Source organism: Prosopis cineraria, unplaced genomic scaffold (genome assembly GCF_029017545.1).
Source record: "Prosopis cineraria cultivar Desert tree isolate PC_DT_omini unplaced genomic scaffold, ASM2901754v1 PC7, whole genome shotgun sequence".
Lineage (NCBI taxonomy): Eukaryota > Viridiplantae > Streptophyta > Magnoliopsida > Fabales > Fabaceae > Prosopis > Prosopis cineraria.
Window position 1 is genome coordinate 23304262 of NW_026555338.1, and position 22535 is coordinate 23326796.

Consider the following 22535-nt stretch of genomic DNA (forward strand, 5'->3'; position numbering starts at 1 on the left):
TCTAGTGGAAATTCATTTGGTAAAAATAATTTAATGAAAGTCAATTGTTGTAATAAAATTTGTGTTTGAATATACTTTTTCAAAAGTCATTTGATATATTAAAAAGTGGTTGTGATTTTGATAGTAAAATGTGGGCTTTTGAATGTACAATTACTAAAAAAGACATTAATTTATGATGATTTGTAATTTTTACTATATAAATATAATATATTTGAAATATTTAAAAAATGTTTAAAAATTAATAACATAATTTTGATCTATAATGCTAAAAATTTAATCTCTAGTTATTTATTTTTGTTAATTTATAATTTTTATAATACATTAATAATAAAAAATTAACATAATTAATTATTCAATTTATAATATTAAAAAAATGATACCTAATTATTATTATTAAAATAATAATTATATTTTTTAATAAATTAACTATTTAAATAAAAAATAGAGATTAAATTGGAAATAATATGATTAAATAACATCACACTTTTTAAATTTACTTTTCAAAAGTTTCAAATAATAATTACATTTCAAAAATTTACGTTCAGTTGCTGTTTGAATGTACTTTTAGAATGTGTTTTTCTATAAAATAGTTTATCCAAATAGTTTTCAATTTTTAAAAAGTAAAATTTTATTTTCAACATGAAAACGCAAGAAAACTAAACCGGCCTTGAACTGCACAAGGAAACGTATTACCGGGAATCCAGCTCCTATTCCTAACTTCAAAAATATGGCAAACGACGAAGCGGCGATGTGTCGTTTGAGGAGTCCAATGCCAAAACGTCACAACTAACACGGTCACAGTATTCCCCGAGAAGACAATACCCATGAGCATTGAGCATTGGCACCGTCTCTTTCCACACAATTTGTCACCAAAACGCAAGGACTAACCGATACCCATCAATCTTGCAATTCAAACTCCACGAGAACCTGATTCTTCATCACGATCAAAATCAAATTTCTCTCTGAAGACACCAAGCAGAAATTGGCCTTCATTAATAAGAATCCCCTATTGGCTGAGATTTCTTCTCCTCTCACTTGGATCGATGCCTCACCATTAGCAGCACATGAAACTGTTGAAAGAACACATTTCTGATATGGGACAGTCCAGAGCCTTCTCGAACGAAGAATTCGAGATGGCTTCTTCTTGTTTTTGAAGAGATTCATGCTTCAACGACGACGGAGAAGTGGCGATGGGACTGGTTATCACTGCATTTGCCGAACCGGAGTTTGCTGAGGGTCTAGAGCCCCGTTTGGTACTTAGGAAGCACTTTGAAGGAATGTGTGAAAGATTTCGGTTTGAGGAGTCCAATGCCAAAACGTCACAACTAACACGGTCACAGTATTCCCCGAGAAGACAATACCCATGAGCAATGAGCATTGAGCATTGAGCATTGAGCACCGTCTCTTTCCCACACAATTTGTCACCAAAACGCAAGGACTAACCGATACCCATCAATCTTGCAATTCAAACTCCACGAGAACCTGATTTCTTCATCACGATCAAAATCAAATTTCTCTCTGAAGACACCAAGCAGAAATTGGCCTTCATTAATAAGAATCCCCTATTGGCTGAGATTTCTTCTCCTCTCACTTGGATCGATGCCTCACCATTAGCAGCACATGGCCGGGAGAATCAAACTGTTGAAGAACACATTTCTGATATGGGACAGTTCCAGAGCCTTCTCGAACGAAGAATTCGAATTCGAGATGGCTTCTTCTTGTTTTGAAGAGATTCATGCTTCAACGACGACGGAGAAGTTGGCGATGGACTGGTTATCACTGCATTTGCCGAACCGGAGTTTGCTGAGGGATCTAGAGCCCCGTTTGGTACATTAGGAAGCACTTTTGAAGGAATGTGTGAAAGATTTCGCTATATCTACGCCGGAGGAGGAGACGGAGGCGGCCGAGGCGGTGTTGGTGGTAATAAGATCTGTCAATGTGCAGTGGTTGCTGAGTCCGGCGAATGAGAATTTGGAAACAAGGGCTTCTGGTTCGACGAGGAGTTGGGGTTCGAAGATCTAGCTAATGCAAAGAGGTTATATATTTGGAGTTTGGACATGGAATTTGGCGGGAATAGAATTCCATTACAGCCTCCAGTGAATGAGTGAAGCCAGGAATTATTATTATTTATTATTATTTTTATTTTAATGGTTGCTGCGCCTACATACCATCAAAGTAGGGAAATTGTCCATGATCAAATATAACATGGTTGGCTACGAGAGTTAATTGAACTAATTTTTTTTTTTGAAAAAATAATAATACAGATATAGTATAATGTTATGAAGGCAAGCTTTAATTTCTGGGAAAATTTTAACTAAGGACAAAGGAAAAGAAATATTTATCGATGGATCCCAAAAAAATTTAAAAATTTGCTGTAGTATTTCTAACTGAACTAAAATAAAATTGGGTAGCTAAAAATAAACCAAAATATCCTTTTGCAAAATAAAGAAAAAATGATTGATAACTAATTTTATTAAATTAATAAATAAAGTTAGAGAATTAATAAGTGATGATTCTGATTGTATTTAGGACAAAACGATTTGAACTAGTATGATTATTGAAAAATCATGTAATTTATAACCAATATTGATAAATTAATAAGTAAAAGTTAGATAATTAATAATAATCTTAATATGATTATTGACAGGGGAAGTTAGGTAATTTATAGTTGATATTAATAAATTAACAAATAAAGTAAGAAACTTAACCACTAATGTGGTGTTTTTGATCAAATTGAGTAAATAAGGCTTGTAAATAAATTCACAAGTCAAGTAAAGCAATTAACAAGTCATATTGATGAATTAATAAATAAAATTATGAAATTAACACGAGTAAGTTTTTAAGATTATGGAGCCAAAAATTAACTAATTAACTATTTAATAAGTATTATCAAATAATTAACAAGTACAAGTAAGCAATTAAAAAGTAAAGTTAGGTAGTAACAAATATTTGTTGAATTTGTAAAAGGGTATTTCATTTTTTTCAGCCGTCTATTTTGTTTTAATTTAATTCAGAAATCCTGCAAATAATTTAAATTTTTTTAGACCTATTAGTAAATATTTCTTATTTGAAATTCTTTCTTAATTTTTTATAAAATAAATTTAAAATAAAAGCAGAACTATCATGTCACTCCAAACAATAAGAATTAGACTTTAGGAAATAGTCAACTTCAATGTTAAAAGAGTTTTTTAAACTTGAATCCTATAAGCCAGACTCATGCATTTTATAGCTCTATATCTTTGTCATTTATGAAAAAATTGTTGGTATATTTTAACAATATATATTGATATTTTAAAAGAAATAATATTTTTTTTAATAATATTAAACATTATTAAGGCTATTAAAATTAAAATTGATCTCTTTAATTGCCCTCAAATGCAACATTTAGAAACCCGCAGAATGAATTAGTGTAATGAACCATAATGTTTATGAAACTAGTAATAAATCATGCTTTCAAGCTGTCCCAAAAGTGTTTTAATCTTATCTATATATATCAAGAGTGTTGTGAGTCCAATACCAGGCTCTTCAATTTTTAGGCTAATTTTTTCCTCCACATCTACTATATATGCTACCTGAGTATTATTCTGCTAGTTTTTATTGTTTTGTGTCTTTATTTATTTATAGGACAAGCTTATTTAATCTTGAGAAGCTACAGCTCAATCAACTGATATGGTTGAAATAGATTTTAAAGATAGCATTCTTGAGCATGACTCAAATTATGATTTTATTTGTTAAAATCAACATCTTAAGAGTTGCTTTTAGTAACAATGGAAATAGAAATAAGATAAGTTTATCTTATGATTGTACTTGCTGAAGTCAAACAAAAATTTTCTCCAAATATGTTCCCGGTTGAGATTCGAATTAAACTTAACAAAAGTTTTACCAAGAAAATTAAACTTGCCAAATTCTGTTCTTCAGAGATATATCTCAGCGACAGATCCTCCGTTGACAGAATTTCTAGTAGCTTTGACAAACAACCACGTGTATGTCATCATCAACATAAAACATTACACTGAAAACAAATTTAAAATCTTAGATATTTTTAATATATAATTTTAAGGTCAAAATACTATTTAATGTTGTGTATAATATAATAAGCCTAAAAATTAGGTATTTATCTTAGAAAAAATTATATTCAGATCTCATAAAAAAAAATTTATTATTAAAAATATCATAAATTTATAAAATACTCCTAAATCTCAAATTTAGTACATTTATAACTTGGCAGAAGTCATTTACAATTTAACAACCAACATTTACAATTTATTATTATAAATTGTTATTTTTTTATAAGTTATAAATGCGTGTTGTGAATTAATAAATGTTATTTATTAAATTATAAATGTGCAAAATTTAAAAATTTAAAATAATCTAAATATAACTTTCCTTTTACCTCGTTGTGAGGGTGGGAGGGATAGAGAGCAGTACACCCCACAGGAAGATTACCGCTTAGTGAGTTGTCTCTAGATTCATTGATGGGAAAAAAGGGGGACAGCGATGTCCCAAAAAAGCAAGTGTAACAAAGTGGCAAATATTTCATATAATAAACTACCGAAAAAAAAAAAAAGAGAAGAGATTATGCTGACACATGGCATAGTGACACCATTAATTTTATTAATTATAAAATAGTTGTAAATCATCATTGCACAACGAATTTCCCAATCACCTCATGAAACTTTCGCAAAGGGATTCATTTTCTTATCCTTGTATTATATTATGCGATGGTGCTGCAACAGAGGATTAAATAAAATTAAGGATTCGTTTAGTTTTTTAAAAAAAATAAATTTTTATTTTTAGAAAGTTAAAAATTATTTAAATAAAATATTTTATAAGAAATCACTTTCTGAAAATACATTTAAATAATAGTTGAAAATAAATTTTTTAAAAATGTAATTATTTAAAACTTTTGAAAAATATATTTGAAAAGTAAGATATTATTTGATCATACTATTTCAAATTTAATCTCTTATTTTTATTTAAAAAATAGTTAATTTATTAAAAATATAATTTTTATTTAAAAATAGTTAATTTATTAAAATATAATTATTATTTCAATAATAACAATTAGGTGTCATTTTTTAGCATTATAAATTGAATAATTGATCATGTTAATTTTTAGTATTAATGTATAATAAAAATTAAAAATATTTATTATATTTTCTAAAATTACAAATTAAAAAAAATATAAATAATTAGAGATTAAATTTTTAGCATTATAGATCAAATTTATGTTATTTAAAATATTTATGACATTTTTAAATATTTTAAATATATTATATTTGAAAGAAAAATTGTAAATCATCATAAATTAATGTTTCTTTGATAATTGTACATTCAAAAACATATTTTACTATCACAAATCAAATAACTTTCAGTGTATCAAACTAATTTTTAAAAAATATATCCAATATATTTTGTTATAACAACTGACTTTCACTAAACTAACTTTTATCAAATAGATTTTGGCCAAACTAAAAACTAAATGCACACTAAATTTTAACTTAATTTAAAGTTTAATCTCTTTTAATAAAGGAATTGGATTAGCCAACTCATAGTTCTATCAAATTCAGTTGTAAGTTGTAATTTAAAATTAACAAGATTAGACTTGATTCATTGATTTAGAAATGATCCGGTAGTTCAATGCTCACTTGATTTTTTTTTCCCTATATGAGAGATAACAATTCATTCATCCCTATATAAACTCAATTAAAATAATAAAATATTTTTATAATTATACAAAATCCATAACAATTTCTAACAGCGACAACAACAAAAAAAAAATTTCAATTACAATCCAATTGATTCAAATCCATAACTTCAACAATAATATCAACAAACTTAAGCAACATGTCTATTATATTTACAATAACAATTTAGTAGTAAATTAAATTAAAATTATATTAAATTGAAGGGCAAAATATAAATGAAGGAAATGATGAAGTTCAAACTTTAAACTATTCAAATATATAAAAAATAATTAAGATTATATTAAAATAATTTTATAGGACTGGATTGAATCAAGTGATCTAAAAATTTGGCCTCTTATTTGATTCAACCCGAGAAATTAGTTTGATCTTTTTTATCTCTTTAATATTTTGATCCAATTTTTTTACTAGACTAGATCAAACCGGACTTCTTCGGTTGAGACAAGACAATTGGACTTTTGCATAGTTCAGTTATGTGAGAATGTTCTTTCATTAATGATACATCAAGAGTAACAATATATTAAAAAAAGAGCTGCTCCTAAATACTATATTTTTGTATATTGTTCTTTCATTATTGCATACAAAAGTTTGCTATCTTACTACATTTTTTAAGTCCTCTTACCTCCCTAGTAGCCTTGGCAAACAATAGTTTGTCATTATTTGTAGATCAAATGCATAACATCTTACCATTTTGTACGTGTTTTTTCACATTGCAATAATACCACAAGAAACTAACCAATCAATTACAAATTTTTAATCATTCAACCCCCACACCCCAAAAAAAAAAAAGTCTTGTACATCAAATTTTTCATTACCTCTTGTACCAATTACTTCCCTAATCTTGAAATGCCCATTCAATTCAAGAATTCTTACTTGCTACGGAGAAGATTCTTTCAATCTTGAATATTTTACACGATTAAACAATTTTTTGGCTTTTCGAAAGTTCTTTTAGAACTTTCTGAGAGCAACAGTTATTTGGGGATCGCAATTTGTAAGATTTTACAAAAGCTTACCAAAATACCTTTGCTAAGGGCAAGTTTGGTGCACATTTTTTGTCAAAAGGTGCAAAAATACAACAGGATTCATCGAAAACTAAAACAAATATGTAAGAGAGGTAGTATATTTATCATCCAATTACCTATCGAATAGGATTATTTCAGTAAAAAAAAATACATGTACACAATTAAAAAAAAAAGTCTAAAACAAATCCTTTCAAACTAAAATAAACTATTTCTAATTGTTTGGGCCTAAAATAAAGTATCAGCCCAAATCACAAAAAGGAAGGAAAACTAAAATAATAAGTCCAAAAAATGACAAGGCTCGATCTATTAATAAAAGAGTCATGCCACTTACATTCTCAACGTAACTGTATTTATATTGATTAGGTATGGAAAATCATTATGGGAACATGAGAGCATTATTTGACATGTTACAAATATTATAGGGTCGTGTTGAGTGATCATATATATTTCATACATGAGCTCTGGATTCTTTAGGCATAATTGTCTCAAGTGAATGATTATAAAAAAGGATCGCAATCACAATCAACAGAGGATCATCATAAAAAATAATAGTTTACACCAAAAAAACCATCTCTTTTTTGAATTATTTACTTTGTATTTCATATTTAGATTTAAATTTATTTTCAATTCATAAATTGTAATCACAACTTTGTACCTTCTTTTCTCAGTAATTAAAAACACTTTTTTTACACTAATCTCTTTACATTTTTGCATTTAGATGAATTGAGGGAAAGGAGTTTAGGGATTTTATAGTAGAATTATGTTGGCAAAAAAGATAACAGTAGAACCAAAAAAATATAAGCGGATTTAAGACGTAAATTAGTTAAATTAATTTTATTGATAAATGAGAATTAGATAATGTTATTTTATAATTAAGAATAGATGGAGTATAATTTATTTATTTTAAAAAATTAGGTTTAATGAAAAGATAAATTCACTAACGATGATTTGGTTTAACATAAAGGATTAATCTCTCAAAATGAGGTGAACTAAGGTTTAAATTTTCATTAAAAGAGATACCCACATTTAATACTTGATCATGCTTTGAAAAGAATTGCTTTCAATAAAATATATATGAACAATTGGAAAAATAAGATAAATTCATTGAAACAATTCAATTTTTATAAATTCTTGAGTTTCATAAAAGTGAGTGTGTGTACATACATCTACATACTAATGCATACGTGTGTAAATATATGCACGCACGCGCATATGTTCACAAAATAAAAGAAAGAAAAGATAGGCCAAGACAACTAATGAATGAGTCTAATAGAATAATTTAATTTCTCGTAATATGTCAAACTAAAGTTAGAATTTTTATTAGAAGAAGTGTTTATATTTAATATATAACTGTATCTTAAATATGGTTGTCTTTAATAAGAGGATATATGTAATAAAAAAATAGATAGTCCAAGAAAAACATCTTGCATTATGAATATAATCAAAATTAAATAATCCATTGTATCAAAGGATAAAAAATCTCCTTCCCGCAAGAAAATAGCAAACGACCAGGCAACCATGTGTCGTTTAAGAATAAACGTTACAGACTTACGGTTTCCCAAGGGAAGCGACAACACATTGGCATCGTTTCCCACACTCCGCTCCCTCGCAGAGAAAACCGTCCCCCCACGCCCTCCCAAACACACTCACACTATCACATTCACGTCTCAGTGTCTCCATTTCACGCTTCTGAATCGCTCGGAATCAGAGAGAAAAATTCACTTCACAAATTCTCACCAAAATCGCAATAATTATGACTAAGCGATGCTCAATCTTGCAATCCAAACTCAACGAACTCGAATCCAGGCTTCGCGATGCCTTGCTTCTTCATGATCACGACGATCAACATCAATTCATCTCTGAAGACATCAAACAGAAATTCGTCTTCATTAAGAGTCTTTTATCGGCTGAGATTTCTTCTTCGCCTTCCTCATCGACGACGCCTCATCATCTGCAGCACGTGGGCCAGAGAATCCAACAGTTGGAGCACAGCTTTCTGAGATGGGACAGTTCCAGAGACTTCTCCGGCGGCGAAGAATTCGAGGTCGCTTCGTCTTGTTCTTGCACTGAGTCGTGCTTCAACGACGATGGAGGAGATGCCGGTGCTGAACTGTGCGTCGATGCATTTGCAGAACCGGAGGAGTTTCCTGACGATTCTAAGGCTATGGTGGAATGGAAAGGTGAAGAGAATGAAATTTACTTCCTTCCAATTTAGATTCTATACGAGTAACAACTTCCTATTTTCGCTTATGGTGATCGGATTTAATTTATCGTTGAACTGTGCTTTCGGTTTAAAAATTATTCCTAGTCTATACTTAGAAAATTTTGGGAATTACGCTTTAAATCTATGTAAAAGAGATTAAAAATAAATAAATAGATGAATAACAAATATTATATATATTCTTTCATTTGCAGCAAAACAGAAGTAACACATATTTGAACCGTTGTATTTGAACATTCCTCTGTTTCTGTGTATTGAAAGAAAATAATGCAGAGTATTAGAGAGGTATTCTAGGAGAGAGACAAAAAAGAACAATAAAGAATCAATATTCTGCCTTAATTCCGCCATTTTTGTTCTCTCTTTTAAATGTATCATTTTGTTGGTGAAAAGTATGATCTGCACTTGAGACTTGAAGCGATCATGGTAGAAACAGAGTACATTTGACGTTTGTTTGTATATTATCTGGTATGTATAACTAACCTGATACTATTTCATTCAATATGCAGAAACAGAGGAATGTTCAAAAGGTTTTGATGGTGAGCAGAATAAGGCTATGGTAAAATGGAAAGATGAAGAGAAAAAGACACACAAATTGGGATCTTTTATGGTCTATGAAGATGCAAGAGATCACTTTCTTGAAGCTGAAGGCCTTGATCACCATGGAGAATTGGTGAGTGGAAAAGAATTAGGGAATAATGATGTTACATTAAAAAGTATTGAAATAAGAAGAGAAGAGGGAAAAATTAGTACAAGAGAGAATAACAAGACAAGTAGTGAGTTAGGGCATGTTTGTGGTGCATTGTCTTGTGGGTTAGTGCTTGGTATGGTCTTTTCAGGGTTCGTGATGCTCAGATTTTCAGGCTGCATTCATTTTGTGGATCAATCATATTTCCCAATCCCAACCTAGGAAAGCAACTCGGTGGTTAATTTTAAAATTTATGAAGTTGTATTTTTATTTTTATAGCTTCGTGTAATTTCATTTTGGTGTTAATAAATTTTAAAATATAGTTCTTCTTCTAAGTTATAAGTATGTGTCATTATAGTTTTGTTAATATTTTATTGATTAAGTGATGATAATTTTGGTCCTCAATTTTACCTTATTTATAATTTGATTCTTGTATTTTACTTGGTATTAAATAAGTTCTTAAAGTTAAAAATTACCTAAATATTTAATTCTCTTAATCAATACTGGGCAGTAATAATATAGAAAATTGATCATGTTGGTTGCATAAGGTAATTACTGTTATGAGTCCACGGTGTTAATGTTTCGTATTAATAGTAGGGATTAAATCTAAGTATTTGAAACTATAAATTATCCCTATTTTGTAATATATGTCAGTTAATTTTATATTTATCTATATTTTTACTACTTTTAATATTAATCATACATATTTAGAGTGTCAACATCTATATATACTAATTTTTCACAAGATAAAACTTAAGTTTCTGACTCCCATTTGATCCATTGCTCCTATCACATTTTGCCAAGTAATTTTTTTTTTTTGGTTAAAATCCATTTTTGCCTTTGAACACCAAATTTCTTGAACTCAGCTTTGTTACATTCTTCCCTTTAAACTTCCAAACCTAGACCATTCTTGTCCTTGCCATTAACTCGGGGTTAAATTTGACCAGTAAATGATAATGTGGATCAAACTATTTGAGTTTTTTTGCTAATGTGTCAAGAAGCCCTTGTGTTCATATTAGCATTTAATGGTTGAACTTAACCTCAACTAATAGCAAGGGTAAAAATGATCCAGTTTTAAGAGTTTAAGAGGAATAATATATCAAAGTTAAGATTAAAGATAAAAAATAGACTTTGACCAATTTTTTACCCATATATGCATTTAACCTTGAGGCTTGTCAAACCACTGTTTACGCCTCTAATTTCCAGGGAAGAAATAAAAAGAAATAACTCCCTGCTTTCCAGGTTTAATTTTCTTAATAAGTTCATTTTTTAACAAATGTTAAAATGTCAATTTGTTATAGGAAGAGCACAAAAACAAGCGCTTAGCAGTTAACATACTCTTCTTTAATATATGATACTTGATGACATATGAATTAAATTTTTTCTAATATCACTCTTATTTAAACACATTAACCATAAGAGAGAATTTAATCACTAATAAGGGGAAAAAAGCTTTTTAACCAGTTAAAAGAACTATTTTTCACTAGTTAATGAAGATTTGAATTTTTTTCATTTAAATGAGTAAATTGTAGAAGTTAGAGATGCCTGATTACAATAACGACGAGAAAAAGTACATGCCAAGCAAAGACATTAAAACTCAAAATCTCGAATTTTAATATATGTGTGGCGCACACCTTTTTTTTTTTAATTATCTACATATATTTTTCTATTAAGAGATAATTATATTCGATATACACACATAAATCTGAACAAAGGGATTCAATTCCTTTCATGCAATATTGAGCATTTGTGACAAATACAGTATTCCTTTTATACGATTTTTAATATTAAACGTACATATCTGCAAAAATGCAATATTCTCTTAACAATAGTTCTTTCTTTTTTTTTTTGGTCCAAGGTATCCACTGTCGGTAGCAACAACTAATCCCTTCATCGTGGGTCTCTCACAAGAGAGCAAATAACTAGTCATAAAATGCTCTCCATTCGCATGAGTAAGGAATCAAACCCCCACTGTATATTTAAGGAATGAAGTAAAATAGCCACTATGTCACACTCACATGATTAACAATAATTCTATTCCTTCATATCTCCACCCATCCCTAGCCCAATTTTTGCGTCCTCTGCTTCCCTAAGCCACCAGTTTTGACCACAGACCACTCAATCATGAACTATTAATTTAATAATACTCTCTTTATTTTAAATTATAAGACACTTTAAATAAAATCTCACATATTAATAAACATTATTAAATATACTTAACAACCTTATCGTTTTAAAACAAAAATTAAATGTTTAAAAATATTTATAATTTAATATATTAAAAAGAGAAAGAATAAAAATTAATTATAGAAAGAGAAAAAAACAATATTAAAATTGATGCCTTTATTAAAATTTTAATCTTTTTAAAATTTCTTATATTTTGAAACGAAAAAACTCTTAAAAATGTCGTATAATTTGAAACGAAGGAAGTATCAAATAATTACACATTTGGTATATAAAAAATTATTTTTAAAAATAAAATAAAAAATATATACATAAACAAAATAAGATAGATGCATTTATCTTTTCCTTTCTAAAAAATACACTTTTCTGCTTACCAAACATTTGCATAAATAAGCGCTAAAATTTAAGCAATCATACAAATGATTTCATTAGTTATACAAAAAGTCAAGAGATTTAGTATTCACTAATAATAATTTGCATTTGTAAACTAAAAGAGCGAGTGACATGAAAAAGAAATTTAGTGTTACTGACTCAATAAAACATATTTTGACCAGGCGGACCAAGCGCATAATTTAGGACTCCAGTAAGTTAATGAATCAAAACCCAAAAATTTATTCAGTTACATTAACTAGGAGAGGATCTGGCCCCCAAAAAAATAATTAACACTCTGGGCATGACCATTCAGTCATGGAGGGAAAAAGCATGAGAACCCAATACCTACTTTCACTATCCCAGATCACCAACAACTAAATATAAATATCCTCACAACAGATATTTCAAGATAAAATTTCTAATTTGAACCCTATTCCAAAACTTGAGCTTGCATGAGCATTAAAGTGCAGAAACCAGATAACCATGAAGCATAAATAATGTTGCCGTCCCGTTCATACCGTGAACCATCTTGTTTTATGAGACATTAGGAAGGGCACCTTTTCTTGGGTAGCTGCTGTCTGATCCTTTTCAACTAGAGAGAAATCTGAGCTATGATCACCATGGCTTGCATATCTCTCAAGATCTAGTCACTGTGATGACAGACATTACCATTTTCACAAGTTTTCACATCGTCAGAAGCATCGGTGCTTGGCCGTGTAATGCAAAGCCAAGTTCTTGAGGATTCTTCATTTCTATTGCCTGTTACAACTGGCACATGCCATGATCCTTTTTCTGATTCCTGAAACAAAAAACTCAATGTTATCGAATTTTGTTCTGAAATTAACAGTTTTCAAACACCCATAAATCTATTGAAGAAGATTTCTCATGGTCCCCATGCATAACAATCATGAAGGTAGTAAGTACTCAACAATGATGAAATTTAACCATCCTTGCACTATGAACAGATAAAATCACCCTAAATTTGGACTTGTACAAAGAGATGCTATAGTTTAGTTGATGACATTATTTCAGTCTGGATAAAAATTACAGCTCTCACGTGATTAAAAAAAATATACAGCTCGCATGTTGAAGACAAATACAACCATCATCACGAAAAAAAAAAAAAAAAAATTCCACCATAAATGAAGCATCATGTGAAGCCGCATGCACAACCCTGCACTGGCTATTTAGAGAAAAAAAGGCATTGTTTTAAGCATATAATGAAAAAAAAAAAACCAGAGCTTTGGATAATAATGTAAATCTTCCCCTCACATTTTCTTAGCAAAAAAAATAGCAAACATCAAAATCAAACTCCAAAATATTGAAAAATCTTGGCTGACAAACAACAGAGTACAAAAGCTTAGCTAGCGTAATTGAATGATAAGATTATATAGCATGCCTGTCATATAACTGTTTTTTTTTTTTTTTTGGATGAAAATGTCATATAACATATTACCTGAATAACATATGAATATGATGGAGGCATCAGAAGTTTAAGATTTCCTTTAACAAATGTGTAGTGAACCTGTAGGTAAAAATTAATATAGTCGGCTTGTCAAAACAGCAATGTTTAAGGGCATCTAATACTCAAAACCCCATGGAACAAAGTACTAATTATGTAAGCATAAAAAGTAATTAGTTGAGAACCATAACATTTATTGTTACCAGCATGTTCCCCGCATTGCCCCAAGCCCACCGCTAACACAGGCAACTTTAAAAATTCTTCAATTGAACAGAAAGCAAACTCAATTTACCACTATATGAGTGCTCATGTCAATCATATACTATCTCTGTAAATGGAAATAATAAATTAGACATAAATTCCATCTACTCCCCTGCTCCACAAAAGAATCAAATTTACAGACTTCTCAAATTAGAATAAAAAATGTCATGATGTTACAAGTAACTTTCGATGGAATTCACCTGATGTCTTTCTTTCCACTGGTTAAAAAAGCTGCTTCCTATAAGTTCAAATATGTGGTCACGCATTTCATCATTTGTCACAAGCAAGCACCTTAATTTTACAGCAGCATAGAGCCAATACCTGATATCCATGCCCATAGAAAATTGAGCAGCAAAAAATAAACCACAAGACAACAAATGGAGTTATTTGAAGAGAGAATAAGCACAACATTGATCAAAAGATTCAAACCCAAAATTCAATCTTATTTGCAGATCAGTGCCTTCAAGAACTAAAGAAGTACAATATATAATGAATGATAAATAAGAAGATGGGGAAAGATTCAGGTAATTCAAGAAACAAGATTGTGATTCTGGGATAAAAACTTAAAGACATTTTAAATGACATTGATTCGGAAATTACCAATCATCATTAGAGCCATTTGGCGTCGTATAGAGTACACCATTATCCTTCCATTCCTCAACCAATTTTCTGCTAGATGGATTTTCTATCAGCCCTCTCATACGTTTGTTGTGCACGATAACTAGCGGCCATTTCTTTTTACTCCTATCATATAGTTTCCTCACAACATCATCAAGCTGCACAAATATAAAAAGGGCCAACATAAACAGGATTAGTTGCACAGAATTCATTAATATATGAGCTAAGTCTGATATTTTATCTAGTTTTCTTTAAGGAAAAAACAGGGAGGGTTGTAAGAGGATGCCCATAAATTATTCAAAGAACCTGAGAAATACTAAATCCACCCTCTGCAAAATTTTGCTGGTAAAGCCCAATGTTTGCCCCATCCACTATAGCTTCAAAGTCTGCATGTTCTTCAAGCCAGCCCTATAATAGAAGATGCCAGAAAGACAGATGAGGAAAACTACCCAAACCAAGTCACAAATATGTAGGGATGTGATGAGATCAAAAATTTGCATGAGTCAGATAAGTTCATTTCCACATAAGATCCATTAGCACAAGAGGGACAAGAGGAACACTTGTGGGCAGGAATTCACTCACCTGAAACTCTCTGAAATTTTCCTTGACCTCTCGTTCCAATGCCAAGGCAGCAACAGACTGAGCGAATTTCTCTGTTTCATCATCATTAATGTCAACACAAGCCAATTGCTCATGACAACAACAACAATGGCCATTTGCATCAATATTAGGTTTGCATACAGCCCATTTCCCTTTTCCAATCCATCCTTGCCCATGCCACCCTCCTCCATTCCGTCCAATTCCATCTTTGACTTGTCTAGGATCCAAATTTAGCTCACCAACCTCTGAAGCTTCTGCACTTTGAAACCAGTCTTCAATAATCTGTGAAGTCAATTCACTGACACACCTTATGGAGCTTCTGAGCTTATGTAAATATTCATAAACTCTCTCTGCTCTACCTTTCTTCACACTGACCTTCAAAAGTGCAGCAAGCTCTTGTTCCTCCAGACTTACTCCAGCTGCACCCATTTCTTTCTCAACTTCATAGGCTTTATCAGCCTCCAAATGATCACAAAAGCAGAACAAAGCAGGATCAAATGTTCGCAATCGAGGAGCAACATTGTACTTTCCCACACTCTTAACCAATTCAAAGGCATAGTCTCCATCTCCTTTCGCTGCAGCTAGCCTAGCAACAGCTGTGATTGAAGCCTCATTAGGATTGATGCCAAGAATTGACATCTGATCAAAAACACGAAACCCATAATCCAAAGATAAGTCTTTGAGTGACATGTCAGCGACAGAATTGGAACAGAGGTAGAGTAAGGCATTGAAGTGATGCTGATTAATTCTTATTTTCTGTAAAATGGCGATTTCATATAGGGCGATTGCACCACGCAAATCCTTGTTTTTGGAACAAGAATTCAGCTCAAATTGGAATGTCGCCTCTGGAGATTGATGGGTCTTCTTCCTCTTCTTTGTGTTTGAGTAGTTTGATGTATCCATTGATGGATTTGATAGAGGGGTTAGCATCCAGACTTAGAGGATTTAAAACCTCAGATGTTGTTTAACAATCATCAGAAAACTGCAGTGAAACAGTAGACAACAATCAATACCCACTGGCAAATGCTAGACCATTTTATCCAAAAGAAATCAAATTCCAATATAAGTTTATGTTCTGCAGAAAATTAGTAATAGAGATAAAAAAAAGGTGAACAGTGAGGTATTGAGAGAGGAGGTGGAATAGCTTCATGAAGGGAGAGGACAGATCCATAAATGAAGAAGAAAAAGCAGGTGGAGGAGAAGATGGGTAAACAGCAAGCCAAACACGGATGAAGGCAGCGGAAGCCAAACATCAAAGGAAGAAAGACATAAACCCACCATACACAACGACGAAGGTGACAGTCTCCAATGAGGAAGGACCCAAATCTCTGACTCAGGAGACCAATTGAAGAAGAAAAAGGGACCTGAGGTTGTGATATGTCTAATTAAAATGAACAGTAGGGATTTTATCAGTATGTATAAAAACTAGTAATCAATCCTATCCTAAAAATCTAACTATATATCTTTTTTTGAAAAACACACAACACAACCCCCCAAGTTTGAATAAACTGCTTATAGAAATTAAAAAGATTAATTTCTGATTTACTAATATCTTGTTTTGTGCACAGGGGCAGAGCCAGAATGTAAGGCATTCCCAGGATTCCAGAAACATGCAGAACCAGTGAATAACCGGCAGAATAAATATTCACTAATAACACATCAATACTCCTAATAATACTCAATACTTGTTTCAGTAAATAAAAAGAGCAGAACCACTTTCAGAATTCCGTATAACACATTACCACTCACACTCCTAAACCCACTGAAAATAAGGACCCAACTCACAGAGCCAAAGCAAACGCCAAACGCAGAACCACCATAGGGATTCAGTTATGCAACCCAAAACACCTATACCTGACTGGCTGACTCGAGGAACCGGTTCGACGAGTAAATGTCAAGCGCAGAGGTAACAGGCACGCTCATATGCAGGAGTTGGAGCACGGAATCGACGGCCAAAACCCTACTGAAACACTAACTAATATCAGCATTCCGATTCCCAAAATCGCATTGCATACCAGAACAAAATATTCACAAATCAAAGTCCAAACTGAAGAATAGCTATTCCATTCTCACTTTATAAGTTCCGAGTAGAAGAACTGAAGAAGCAGATTAGAAACGACGACCACGGTCTAGGGGCGCTGCAAACCTATGGAGGAGACAAGAAGTCGATGAAGTCCGAGGAAGCACAAACTGCAAAGTGCGAAGTGCAAACCGCAAACTGAAGGAACTCAAGGAAGAGAGAAGGAAATTGAAAACGGTGCGTTGCGGCTTGTATATGTACAATTGTACATATACATATATGTAGGCCGCGAATCTTTTTCTTTTTTTTGGGCCAAAATTCCCCAGATTTATTATTTTAGTTCGTTAAAAATAAATGATAGTTTTTAAAATTTTTAAAATTATTTTAATTTTTTTATTGTCATTTTATTTAAGGCACAATTAGGTATTAAATGTAGCACTTTTAATAAAAATTCAAACCTTAATTCACTATTCTATGAAGGATTAATCCCAATGCTATTGGTAAATTATTTCAACTTTTCAAAACTACATTTATATTAAAATTTATTTATTTTTTAGTCAAAGTTATTTTAATTTATTATATCCCCACATTAATTATATTTTAATATCTTGTTCATTTATTTTTTAACTTTAATTATATGAAGGGAAAATTTAAAAAAAGTAATATTCCCAGAATTCTCTGAAGTCACTCATAATCAGGGAAAAATTCTTAAAAATAAATAGAACCAAAGAGAATGACTTGAAAGATGTCAAATATGCATGTAGGGAATTTATCCTTATAATCGTGAGCCTATTGTTTTTACATTGAGTAGAGAGCCCACTTAAAATTTAAAAAAAAAAATATTAAAAGACAGAAATTTAGTTTGAAAATGACCGATAATAGACCATTGGTAATTTCCCCAAAAAAAGAAAAAAAAGACCATTTGGTAATTTTTAAATTTATTTTTCATTTGATAAATTTATCATTATTTGCAATATAAGATATGGTTAAAATTTTCAAACTATGCCTATTAAAATGAATATTTCATCAACAATTGTTTATCTACAATTCTTTTACCTATATAAAAGGAGAGGCTAAAGCTGGTGAGACTACATCATCTATGTGATCGTTCAAATGGGATCTTTAAGATCGTTTGGTTATTAGAAAAAAATAAAATAAAATGAAATGAATTAAAAAAATAAAGATAAAAACAATATGATTAAAAGGAATAGGGAACCACATTCATAAAGAAGGGTAGTAATTTAATTCATGGAGTTATGAATCATAATTCATAAAATTTTTGAAGAATGTGATGATTCTCACATTTATAGTGTATATTAATGAGTTTTATCATATTTATCATGAAGAGGAGGAATGATTTAATTTATTTTTGTATTAATTTTTTTAATCAATTCAATTCCATTTCATTACTTTCTAGTAAGGTCACGTTTGGTTACTATAAGGAATGAACTAGAATAGATTGAAAAAATAAACTTGAAAATGAGATAATAAAAAATAATAGTGAACCATATTTATATAAGAAAAGGATAATTTAATTCATTTGGTTGGGAATAATAATTTATGAAATTTTGAAAGGTATGATAATTCTCACATTTATACTATATGTTAATGAATTTTATCATACTTGCTATGAGAAAGAAGAATTATTTAATTTATTTTTAGGTTAATTTTTTTAATCAATTTTATTTCATTCTTTTTTAGTAATTAAACATGATGTGTTTTTGTGAAGGCAATGAGTATCCTAACTCGTAAAGCATTGGAATCTTTACTTGAATTATATGAACCGCTACCTACGGCCCGTTCAATTACGTACTACTATTGTGTGATAATATTACATCAACTATACCAAGTTCCTTACTAATTTGCTCGATCCGATTCAAAACTTATTTTGGGCCCTAAAAAGCCTGTAATTTCCAATGGGCTCTTTACAAAGTGAACCCAAGGCAACTTCATTTTTGAAAGCAATTATGTTGGAACTTGGAAACATGATCCCTGATAGATTTAAATATTTATTCATGACATTATGAGAAAACAATCCTTTATGCTAAACACAACTTCCAATAAAAATGGGCTAACACAACCCCCTACACATGATAGACTCAAGCCTAAAAAGAACAACCTGTTAAAGCCCACTTATCCTTTAATGACCTTTACATAGTAACTTAAATAGTGGCTTAAGGCTAGCCCATAGGCTTCGACCCTTTTTATCCCTTTTTTTAACATTTTAAAAACACTTCAATGAGCTCTAATAGGCTAAGGAAGTTTCGTTTAGAATTTTGTTCATATAAAAAACAAAAAAAAATAAAATAAAATAAAATAAATGCAAACTTAAATGAGCAACCCTAAGTGTGTGTGGGCTAACCTGCTTAAAATAGGGCCCATTAAGACTAACCCATTCAAGCCTGTTTTACAATTTCAGCGTCGCATATGTAAGCCCAGTCGTCCTATTAAATGGCATCAATGGGCAGGCCCGTCGGGCTCAACCTGTGTTTTCCCAGCTCTTCACTTCCTCTTCCGCCTCTGGTTATAAGGGACCAAATGCAGTTCATTTGAAGACAATTGGTGAGAATATGATAGCTGGGGTAGAAATTAGTCTGCTCCATACAATTAAATTATGGCAATTTCCAACATTATCATACCAAGGGTCTATGAATGAAATTAACAAAAATCGTGTCACGATCAACCTTGTATACTTGAAATTTGAAAATATTAAACACGACCCAATAATCATTAAAAAAAAAAAAATCAGTACTTGACTGGAGCAAGGATTTCCAGTTGGGAACCCAGCTTTTCCTCTGCAATTTTCTCAGCCTTCAACCTCAATTTATTCAGCTGCTTCTTCTTCTCATAAGCCAATTGTGCTCTCTCTTTTCTTTTTTTCTCCAATTCCTAAATAAAAAAGTGAGAACACACACTTCAGCGCACATTTCTGTTTTTGGCTGGCATAAACCCAGACAAATCAACTAAATCAAGACAAACAAAACGAATGAAGTGAAACCTTCATAAATTATAAATTTTATAATCAACACAATGTTCCATATAGTCTCGTCTTCCAGCAAACAAGAACCCAATCACGCATCAAACAACATACTCCCTAGTCCCTCCAGTCCCTTTTACAAGGCACTTTTAACTACCTCACCAAAAAATTTTTTTTTTAAAAAATAATTATTAAATTATTAAATTATTAACTTTGTCTGAAAAATAGACTAAAATTCCAATTTTATCCTTATTTAAATAAAAATTTTTAAAGTTTGTAATACATTTTCTCTTAGTTAACAAGCTTAAATAAGGGTAAAATATTGTAAAAACGTAATTAATATTCCATCAAATACTTTATATTAAGGACCAAAAATTTTTTTTAGAAAACACCTTATAATAGGGACTAAAGGGAGTATATATAATTTTTACGAGCACGTCAGGCTCAATTTTTTTATTTTTTGAGAAAAAGTGTTTTCAAGAACTCAAACTTAGAAAGCCTGCATACCAAACGACATCTGAAGGAAAAGATAGAAATACCATTCAAGAACAAGCTGAAAAAGTGGCAACTTACCCTGATGGTATCATAATAGTTCCATCCAACTTCGGAAGACAATTTACCCACCAAGCAGTACTTGTGTCCTTTTTGAAGCCTCAACACCCTGATTTAATAATTTTGTTGAAATTTTATTAGACAAACTGACAAAAGACATTTTAACAGACATAAAATTCAGCACAACTGAAACATTAAAAACTAAGGCAAGTAGATCTTACTTTAGGGCATCAGGGACAACCATCCTCTTCATTTTGTCATATGGTGGAGGTATGCCTTCACAGACCTTCAATCTTGCAAGAGCCGCTGCCCCACGCTTTGTCTTATGTGGTATCATTCTAAATTTGAGAAAACATAATATATCATAACAATGAAAGCAACACAAAAAGAAGTATGTCAATTTGCAGAAAATAACAAGCATGAATATCTCCTTTTATGCAAGGACATGTGATGGGTTGTCAAAAAGCCTTGAGCCCATAACACTGGGGAAAATAGGTTAACCCAGTTGATCTTTGAATCATCATACGGTAAACCTTAAAGGTGAGGAATTCAAAAATCCATCTAAATATCATGAGTGGTAATAAACAATTAATTCCATGATAGTAATTCAAAAATCCATTTAACTATTTAAATTGAACAAATATATGCTTAACCAGGAAATACGTCCAGTCCAGTGCTGTCTAGAGGAATATGAGAACTGCAGAATTACACCACCACTAAGAGGTCCACGGAAATAAAAACTCATTTCTTTTAGGAACTAATAAAAACAATGCAATAATCATATACAACAATATTATATCAAACAAGAATTAGGAAACATGACAGAACGAAAACGAGTTGTATATACAGAGTGTATATAATTACTGGATCAGAAGCTATACAGAGAAGAAGACACTTAAATAGCTGCAAATAATAGGACAGAACTCAATAATAATATTCCCCTAACGAAGTACGGTGGTAGCATCCTAATGGCAGGAGATTGAACCACTAGAAGGAAAAGCATAAGTCAAGAAACTGAAAGCAGTTAGATTGGTCTGCAATCATCATTTTATTAGCACAATGAGTATATTTCCTAGTTCTGATACAATTAAGAGAAATAGAGAATTGAGTACCACAATGCTTAATGAAACTCACCCACGAACAGTGCGCCAGAAAATCTTGGAAGGGGCACGAAAGTGGATGGGGCCATGAGAAGGCTTAGTATTCATCCGCTTGCGGAGGAATCGCATGTACTTCATCTTCTGACGGACCAAGCCACCGGAGATGCAAATCTCCTCGCACCGCACCACCACCACCTTCTGGCCGTTGAGGAGCTCCTTGGCCACAATCGAAGCGAGCCTGCCAAGCATGTGGTGGCGTGCGTCTACCACCACGCGCTTCGCGCAAACGCCGGACCCTGACACCATCTTTCTCTCTCCCACGCAGTCTCCTTTGGTTGCCAGAAAAATGGAGACTGAAGGAGGAGGCGACGGAGGCGCTCGCCATGACCAGCTAGGGTTTATGTTGCTTTGTTCCTTTTTTTTTTCAATCTGACCAATTTTTGGGCTTTGTTGGGTCAAGCTGATTTTGCACAACACAGTTTCAGCTGAACCTTATCGTGGCCCACTACAAAGTATAAGCCCAAATTTGGAGTCGGTAGAGCAGAAATAATTTCATTTTGGCTGAAGTATATTTATCCTTCAACTTTATAGTATAATGTTTCAGTTTAATTTTTTAATTTTATAAAATATATTTTTCAGTTCTTTATGTAACATCTCAATTTAAATTTTAATAGTTAATTTTGATTAATAAAAATTTTAAAAAATATTTAGAGGTAAGCAAATTAGTAGAAAATAATTATTAAATCTAACTTAGAA

At 31.4% G+C, this 22535-nt stretch overlaps 3 protein-coding genes across 4 annotated transcripts; 1 reads left to right on the forward strand and 2 right to left on the reverse strand.

The window, feature by feature from the left end:
* The first annotated feature begins 8384 nt into the window (after positions 1-8384).
* LOC129314909 (uncharacterized) lies at positions 8385-9975 on the forward strand. The gene is made up of 2 exons (XM_054958391.1): positions 8385-8907; positions 9455-9975. Exons 1-2 carry the CDS (start codon positions 8481-8483, stop codon positions 9853-9855), a joined length of 828 nt encoding a protein of 275 aa, XP_054814366.1. The 5' UTR covers positions 8385-8480; the 3' UTR covers positions 9856-9975.
* A 2347-nt stretch (positions 9976-12322) lies between these two features.
* Positions 12323-17383, reverse strand: LOC129315054 (proteinaceous RNase P 2). Of its 2 annotated transcripts, none has more exons than XM_054958564.1 (8): positions 17204-17383; positions 16985-17090; positions 15113-16112; positions 14837-14938; positions 14513-14688; positions 14113-14233; positions 13646-13714; positions 12323-12988 (listed from the first exon to the last, which is right to left on the reverse strand). In XM_054958564.1, the coding sequence occupies exons 3-8, from the start codon at positions 16058-16060 to the stop codon at positions 12833-12835; spliced, it is 1572 nt and encodes a 523-aa protein (XP_054814539.1). In that variant the 5' UTR covers positions 16061-16112; positions 16985-17090; positions 17204-17383; the 3' UTR covers positions 12323-12832. The 2 variants fall into 2 exon arrangements, with proteins under 2 accessions (XP_054814539.1, XP_054814538.1); XM_054958563.1 differs by having other exon boundaries at positions 16985-17093.
* A 2405-nt stretch (positions 17384-19788) lies between these two features.
* LOC129316067 (60S ribosomal protein L13a-4-like) lies at positions 19789-22164 on the reverse strand. Its single transcript, XM_054960317.1, has 4 exons — positions 21814-22164; positions 20901-21017; positions 20701-20788; positions 19789-20039 (listed from the first exon to the last, which is right to left on the reverse strand). The coding sequence occupies exons 1-4, from the start codon at positions 22083-22085 to the stop codon at positions 19896-19898; spliced, it is 621 nt and encodes a 206-aa protein (XP_054816292.1). The 5' UTR covers positions 22086-22164; the 3' UTR covers positions 19789-19895.
* Positions 22165-22535: the final 371 nt, after the last annotated feature.